Source organism: Macaca thibetana, chromosome 4 (assembly GCF_024542745.1).
Source record: "Macaca thibetana thibetana isolate TM-01 chromosome 4, ASM2454274v1, whole genome shotgun sequence".
Classification (NCBI taxonomy): domain Eukaryota; kingdom Metazoa; phylum Chordata; class Mammalia; order Primates; family Cercopithecidae; genus Macaca; species Macaca thibetana.
Window position 1 is genome coordinate 92,608,927 of NC_065581.1, and position 9,217 is coordinate 92,618,143.

General features: G+C 30.5%; 1 protein-coding gene across 2 annotated transcripts in view; it reads left to right on the forward strand.

Moving 5' to 3' along the window:
- The window catches only part of MANEA (mannosidase endo-alpha), a 31,565-nt gene extending 27,330 nt beyond the window's left edge, over positions 1–4,235 (forward strand). For both annotated transcript variants that reach the window (XM_050786220.1, XM_050786221.1), the window contains exon 5: positions 521–4,235. In XM_050786220.1, the coding sequence (XP_050642177.1) occupies positions 521–1,178 (658 nt within the window). In that variant the 3' untranslated portion in view covers positions 1,179–4,235. The remainder of the gene's footprint in view (positions 1–520) is intronic.
- The last annotated feature ends 4,982 nt before the right edge of the window (positions 4,236–9,217 follow it).

Sequence of the window (9,217 nt, forward strand, 5' to 3'; positions counted from 1 at the left end):
TTTTTTCAAACAATTTTACTGATAACAGTCTGTGACAGATGCCATAGTCTTCCAAGGAAACTTGTCAGCAACAGTAGAATATTTATTACTGATAGATAAAAAAGCAGTTTATGTATTAATGTAGCGAACCATAGGCTTTTTATGGCATTAGTCATCATTCGTAAACCTCAATATGAGATAGTTAATCACTTGTTTGGTAATGCATTTAGTATCTCATTTTCTAATGTGTAAAATTAAAAATGCATTTTTAATTACTACACTTACACAACTGATTCCCCTAAGAAATTTAAGTTGTTACAATTATATTATTCTTATCTTTAAATCAGAGACCAAATATTTTTTAGGAAAGAAAAATGTTATTACTGTCATTAGATTATCTTTTAATATTTTAAGTTATTTTGACCAAAAGTAATGTGTTCAAACTGCACTGATTCCTTCATTTTCAGTACATAAACAGTTTTTATCTGTAGCAAATTAGTTGTGAATATTCATTCCGCTTTTATATATGCTTATTTTCTAGATACGGAAATCATCCGGCCTTTTACAGGTACAAGACGAAGACCGGCAATGCTCTTCCTATGTTTTATGTCTATGATTCCTATATTACCAAACCTGAAAAATGGGCCAATCTGTTAACCACCTCAGGGTCTCGGAGTATTCGCAATTCTCCTTATGATGGATTGTTTATTGCCCTTCTAGTTGAAGAAAAACATAAGTATGATATTCTTCAAAGTGGTTTTGATGGAATTTACACATATTTTGCCACAAATGGCTTTACTTATGGCTCATCACATCAGAATTGGGCTAGCCTAAAATTATTTTGTGATAAATACAACTTAATATTTATCCCAAGTGTGGGCCCAGGATACATAGATACCAGCATCCGTCCATGGAACACGCAAAACACTCGGAACCGGATCAATGGGAAGTATTATGAAATTGCTCTGAGTGCCGCACTTCAGACACACCCCAGCTTAATTTCTATCACCTCTTTTAATGAGTGGCATGAAGGAACTCAGATTGAAAAAGCTGTTCCCAAAAGAACCAGTAATACAGTGTACCTAGATTACCGTCCTCATAAACCAGGTCTTTACCTAGAACTGACTCGCAAGTGGTCTGAAAAATACAGTAAGGAAAGAACAACTTATACATTAGATCACCAGCTGCCTGTTTCTTAATGCATTAATTAAAGTTTAATAGTTATAAAAATCACCTAATTTTTAAAAATAGCTTTCTTTTTGCGTTATGGAAAGAAAACTATCAAAACCAGTATATACTAGTAGTTATATTTAAAAATACATTTTAAAAATTCTTACAGATAATATTATAATTGTTACCCTTCACAATACCACATGAGAAAATATCAGACAAAATGTATACAAATATATTCCTTATGGCATAATTTACTGCATTTCTGACTGAAATCAAAATTCTGATTTGATGGCAATTGAATTTTCATTTTACAATAGATAAATGCTTGTGTTACCTAAAGCACTTAGCACACAGTTAAATTATACTGACATCCTAGACCCAAAGAAATAGGATTGTGTGTATATTTGGGATATCTATCAAAGAAAAAAAAACCCTGAAAGATAATGTACATGTTTTATGTCATATTTTAAAAATAATTTAATCAACTATATTGTTTTAATATTTAGACTCTGGATAACTCTTCAATAATGAGGAAATTCTTAAGATTAACAAAATCACTGTACCTTCCTCTCAATTTTGCTGTGAATGTGAACCCAAAATGGCTTTAAATTAATAGTCTTTTTTAAAAAATTTAATTACATAAATTAAACCTTACCATGACCAAATTGTGTTAGGAAGGCCTGCTATCTACGGCACAGTGCGTCATTTGCAGATTTGTGGTTACCTATACCATGCTAGGTGTTTTGGCATGTTTAGTGTTTCTGCTTTACAGTGCTGAATTCCGTATTTTAGAAGCTATGGAAAGTCCTTTTATGAAAAAGTTAATGATTGCTTCTCAGTTATTAGGAAAACAGTTATTTCACAATTATTATGTAGATATGATGCCCAAATATTATTTTTAGTATATCTGGTCAATTTTTAAGTTGTTACTATTATATTATTCTTATCTTTAAATCAGAGACCAAATATTTTTTTAGGAAAGAAAAATGTTATTACTGTCATTAGATTATCTTTTAATTTAAGTTATTTTGACCAAAAGTAATAGAGAAAATTTACTTACCATTTTAGGTTCTAGAGACATGGAAATGAAAATTTTTTTATGTCTAGGGTAAGTCCAGAAGTTTAGCTTTACATTAAGTTTAACACTGTATAATAATGAAGAAACTAATATTTTACTTAAAAACTAATAGTTTCAATTTTTTATATAGTAATATCCCCATTTTATAAATGTTAGACTTTTATCATACCTATAGGTTAAAATACTTGTCATCAATAACTTGTCGTATTGTGACAAATTGATCACTTGTATACTAAAAATAAATCTGCTTAAAAACTAAATAAAATGCACTCTATTCTTATAGTTAATGTTTATAACTATAACTGTAGTAAAGAAATATATATATCCTGTTACATAAATGTTATTTCTTAGGTGTTCCATTAAGAAAAGCAATAGAATAATACTAAAAAATAATGCCTATAAATCTTCAGAGTATAAAGACATCCATTCAGAAACATAAATTAGCACTAAATTTTTTATAAAATAGCTCACCAGATGACAAAATTTATTTTATTTTTAAACAATGGTTTTGACACAAATTATATTATTGAAAAGAGGCATTACTGTTTAATTTATTTATAGTTTTGGAATTTGTCATTTCTCAGAGAATGATCAGGCCTTAGGAAATTAATACAGTAGTAGTAATCATTATTTTCTAGGGGAAAATAAAAGAATAAATCACTATGCTGATATTTTGATATAACCAAGCACTTACATAGTAATACTGTATAGATACAACCTGTGGATTTTCTTCTTATATCCATTTAACTTGAATATATTATTTTAGGTATAATTTATAAATGTCATACCTAATACTCTTTTATGATATACCATATTTCATTAAAGTTTTGTTAGAGAAGTATCTACCACAGAGGAGTTTTTTGTGTATGTTGTGTATTTGAACCCACCATGACAGAAAGTAAGTTTTAGGAAATAGTTGTGAGATTAAAGGAAAGTCTATAAAAACAAGGTCAGCATATTCTCAACACAGATACCACCACTTTCTATCTTTTTCCCATTATAGACATGGCGAATCCACACAGCATACTTCACCTCTGAGCTTTGTTGTGATTCCTCAACACATTACCCTAACCAACCAGCAGCAACAGATTTCAGAGTAGGATAAAGCAGATTCTCTCTTCATTGCACAAAGTTATTCTCAATGGAAGAATGGCATCTGATCTCATAATTACTAGTTTATAATTATATTAATATGTTTTTTCTCCCTTTTTAATAGAATAATTACAGTCATCCCTCACTGTCTGTGGGGGATTGGTTCCAGTTACCCCTATGGAAACCAAAATCTGCAAATGCTCAAGTCCCTGATATAAACTGGCATATTAGTTGCATATAACCTATGCACATCCTCCTGTACACATTAAATCATCTCTAGATTACTTATAACACTTAATACAATGTAAATGCTATGTAAATAGTTGTTATACTGTACCAGTTAGTGAATAATGAAAATGACATGAAAAAAAAAAGTCTGTACATCTTCAGAGTTTTCAGTCGGCAATTTCTTGGCCATGGATGTAGAACCCACAAATAAGGTGAGCCAACTGCATTAGGAAATATCTCTAATAATTCTGTTAATTCTTAGGAAAGCTTTCAAAATCTTCCTCAGGTATTCATTACAGCTGCCTTTACCATTTTATTTGTAACACAGTTTCAATTGTTATGATCACAAGTAAATAAGAGCAAAGAATTTATTTCTTGATTCAAAAAAAACTATGTTTGAATTCAATATAGTATAATAAAACTGTTAAAGTGGTATAATACAATGCATGAATCATAATGGATTCTTTCATAAGTTATTAATTTTTATGGTTTAATCAGTCTAATTGTTTTGACTGTATAGAAACCAAATATTTTACTGTTTCTTTTAAGAACTAATATTGTCAACAACTGCTGTTATTAATGTTTACTTGAGTTAACTTTTTTCTGTTTTAAGACTAATTAAAAATTACTATTTTGTTATGTGGAATGGTTAATTTTTACTTCATAAAATTATGAATACATTGTATTTTAGATATTAAAGTCTATCATTTCTCTTTATGAAATGTCTTATTTGATTTCTGATTAACAAATGAAAAGGAGTATCCAGTCATCATTCTTTATGTTTTCTCTTTTGAGATATGCAGCACTTACAAAGTGGATATCTTTAACTGCATATACTTTTTAAATCTGTAAGCTTGTGTTAAATATACACACATACATGCACACATAATTGGTTTTTTTTTTTTTTTAATTTGGGAGCTGTTTCTCTATTTTTTTTTCTTCTTTGAGTATAATCATATATTAGCTCCGACATCCGTTAGGAAATTAATCTTCTAAAACAGCAAAGTAACAAACCAGTAGAGAACCTACCAAGTTCCTGCACGTTTTCAAACTGACCACAGTTAGCCAGTTTAAACATGACTGCTCCTAAACTCTACAGTGCTTACAGAAACAGTCTTTAAAAATCTATATTTAAATTTTGAATTACACTCACATCACGTAGTGAAGAAAAGCAATAATTTACAACCAGCAAAATTTCAGTTATTTTTGCAAATATTTATAATTTCTAAATGAAAACTTGATGTAGCCACAAGCAAAAAGGCTTTATGGCTCAAAGCATTACTTTTTCAATATTAAAATAATACAATTTAAAAATTATATTAACATTTCTAGTCTTTAAAAAAATGTACTCCAAATTAAGTTTTATACTATGTTGTCGTATATCCACATAAAGGCTAAATGTTACTGTGGGCTTGTTGTCAGATTATTATCCTTGAGAATTTAGGTACTATTTTGGCTTAATTACTTTATAGAGACTCATTCATCCTTAGTCAAATCAAAGAACTGAGTAGTGGCTATTATGTTCCAACTACCAATGAAGGGAGGAACGTTTTTCAAAGTGATTAGCTTTTTTAGTTGTTATATCATTACTACTTACGGCATCAAAAGACAAAGGACTAATGAACAAAAATAGTCATACATCTAAAATTTATTGAAATCAAAACATAATGGCACTTCTATATTAGATATTCTATATTGGAAGATACTGAATTTCAGGTTTCTCAGATTACATTAAATTAGCCATAAATTTTACCATAAAGTCAAAAAATCTTTGGAAGCTAAACCCCATATAAATATTTTATGATAGAAAAGAGTGATGCCCTGTAGTAAGATAAAACTGCTTACAATTATGGTATATGATTGTATTATGCTTTTGTGTTTTCATTTTTGAAAAGAATAGGTTAAAAATCTGAGCAAAGATCACTATAAGCAACACAATGAGAATTATGAGCTACTCAATTATATTTAAAATACATGATTACAATTATTGTATAAAAGTGCTTTTGAATTTTACCAAAAGTCATTATCAAAACACTCTAGTTGTGTTAATTTGATAATAGAGTCTAATGTGATACAAATTTTGCCCTGAAATTGCCTTGAAAATATCAAATGCAAAGAAAAAAAAAAAAAAAAAAAACTCTTTGGAAGAAATTCAGCTGAAATGCATGTATTAAACTTTAGAAATTTTTATGTTTGAACACAGTCACCTAAATGAGTAGCATGCCACAACTTTTTAAAGAAGATATTGCATAGGATATTTAGTTTTTCCGCTCTGTTAAAATACTATGCATCTCTTTGGGGTTAGAAAACAAATTAATAAAAACCCTTAATCTTGTAAAACTGAAACATTAAGAAAATACCAATTATAGATAGATGATAGATAGATAGAAGATAGATAGATAGATAGATAGATAGATAGATAGATAGATAGATAGATAGATAGAATTGTGTTAACTGCTCAAGCCTACCTTTGGCAAGTAAAAACATCCTTTCATTAAATATTGTTTGTGGTTACATAAAAAAGTGTTTCCAAAGAAAAACCTCTTGAAATATTCTTTCTCTTGAAAAATTAATTGTTTTTTAAGGTCAGAAACCAAATGGGAACAAGAAGTGGCAGTATGGTGCATTTATTTTTATATACATGAAAACTATAAAAGATAACAAATGCTATTTCAGTTATTTCTATCTTGAGATATAGAAAATAGAAAAATTTCATTAACCAGAGAAAAGAACCATTAAATGCTGAAATAGAAACTAAACAAATAACATATATCATTAAAAAGTAGTTACTCTGATATTAAGAATGCATCTGCCATAACCAAAAAGTATAAGGGAACATTCCTCATGAGGCTGGTATAGCATAAAGCCAAAATCATAGGACCATGTCATTTATTCACATAGATAGCGAAATTCTAATATGAGCAAATCAAATACCACAGTGTATAGAGAGGCTGCCATGATCATGTTGAAGTTAGTCTAGATTGAAAGAAGTGTTTTAACAAGAGAAAAGCAATGAATTACATTGACAACATACTAAAGGTAAAGTGTTGTGGCAAAGAATTGATACAATTCAGTGTTTGTACATGTTTACTCTTGGCAAATTAGAAACAGGAACATTTTTAATCTGAAAAAGGATATCTACCAAAAACCCTACAGCAAGTATCATAATTAGTGGTAAAACTTGCTATTTTTCTCCTTGAGATAGGGAACCAAGCAAGGCTGTCTATTTTCATGAATGCTACCCAACATTGTATTGGAGATTCTAGCCACTGCAGTAAAGTAGGAATGATTTAGTGAATGAAGTACTTTTTACATATAAAATTCAAAATAATCTACAAATAAATTAGAGTATTTAGCAAGTGTTACGTACAGTCCTATAGAAAAATCAGTTATAAAACCTCACAAAGTTCCCTTATGAAATTTAAAATCAAAAGGAAGTTTAGATCAAAGCTATTTTTTTGCATATACTAAATTTATATTTATTGAATGCTGCTTTTCTATATAGCATTTTTAATTACCCAGTCTTAAATATTAGCCATATGGCAGAATATTCAGTCATTAATATTAAAATGAAACAGCCTAATCTCTGATTTTATGTAAAAAATTAACTGCAATTATGATTGTTTGCTAAATTCTTACTTGAAAATTTGCTTTGCTGTAATATTTAGGTAAAGCACATTATTGAAAATTGCTCTTATTAGGTATATTATAAATATCTTAAAAATATTTAGTGGCAATCATTATATGAACAGTAACTGAGCTCAAATTCTCCTATTTTTCCACCTATTAGTATTATGTGTTTGTAGCTACAGACAATCCCCAGATGAAATTATTCTGGTAATGCAACACTATTTTCTCATTTTTTTTCCTTGATTCATTCTTAATTAGCGTTTACATAAGGGTTCCTGTTATTAGAATACAGGCACTGTCTTTGCAAAACGGATTTGAAGTATTTTTCTACAAAAGGTAAATCTTACGAAATTAATGTATAAATAATGATGGATGGAATTGTTTAAAAGAATGTCTATTATATAGTGCTGGTGGCATGTGTGGTTGAGTACACGTTTGTAATTGAGCTTCCTGATAGTCAGTCCAAGAGGCTATATGGCTCTTTCTGCCAGAAAAGCAGCACCTCCTTTCCCATTGGAGGCAAACTTTACCTTGTCAATTATATTTTAACATAAATTTCTCAAGTAGAAATTACACCTAGGGTCAAAAATGCAAATGGTTACGGGAACCTGGCAGGGAATGTAAGTGAATTCGTCAGGTTTAAAACCTTAGAGAGTCCCAGGGACTGTGGACAATTCTCACCTAAAAGGAGTGCTCGGCCGGTCGCGGTGGCTCACGCCTGTAATCCCAGCATTTTGGGCCTAGGCGGGCGGATCACGAGGTCAGAAGATCAAGACCAGCCTGGTTAAGATGGTGAAACCCCATCCCTACTAAAAATACAAAAATTAGCTGAGCATGGTGGCGCATGCCTGTTACCCAGCAACTCGGGAGGCTGAGGCAAGATAATTGCTTGAGCCGGGACCTGGGAGGCGGAGGTTGCAGTGAGCCGAGATTGTGCCACTGCACTCTAGCGTCGTCTACAGAGCGAGACTCCGTCTCAAAAAAAAAAAAAAAAAAAAAAAAAAAAAAAAAAAAAAAAAAGGAGTTCTCAACAGCTCCTGTCAACATTGCCGCTTTGTTGTTATGGGTCCGTAAAATGAGGAGGTATATCTTGCTATGTGTGTCTGTTAATTTTTCTGATTATAATATGGTCAAATATTATAAAATATTTTTAAATTTTTAAAATGTTCGCTGGTTGAATCTGGCTAATGGATCACTAATGAGTCACTAATTTGTGACCTGTGATACAAAGAATATAAAACTATGTAATTTATGAAAAATGGCCTAAACATTTTGTAACATTGAGAAGGGAATTTCATATGACGAGTCATTGTATGGTGACTTGAATAAATTCTAAGCATATAACAATAAAAAAGTCAGTGAAGTGAATCCATGGGGGCTCTGTTTTTGGGATAGTTTCCTTCAGCTGTTATCTGATGCAAAATCACAGATTAAAGCATCTAAAGAAGTGAGCTAGATGAATATCTCTTAGCTAATCTCTATTATTCCTTCTAATTTGGCTTTTGCCTGCCTGCCCACCACTCGACCTTTCTTTGTCATTCCCACCTTGCCTGCCTTTCTTTATTATTTGCTTTGTTTCAGAAAGGATGTGATTTATTAGACTGAATAGCATATGACAATACAGTTTCAGTCAAAAGTAGAGCAAGAATAGGAACATACCTATTAAGTCCACACTGAGTACAGTATTAAATGAAAACAAAATTATACATTGCTATACTAGTGGTCACTAATTTAAGACTTTGAATAGCCAATATGAAAAAGGATATCTAATCATCTACACAGTATACAATGTTCATAGTATAAGAAACAAATAAATTTCTCAAGAAAAGTATAACCGCCTTAGTATTAAAGGAGAATTCTTCTGAGGATTCTCATAAAGAAGATACTGTAATATAATGTACATTATCTTGATCAGCACATTCCCTAAAATAGGACAAAGACAAACTTCATGACAGTCTATCCTATAAATATCGGTATAGTATGTGATTATGATATCACACCAAAGCACAGTTCACTAAAAGTAATATTTTGGAAAAG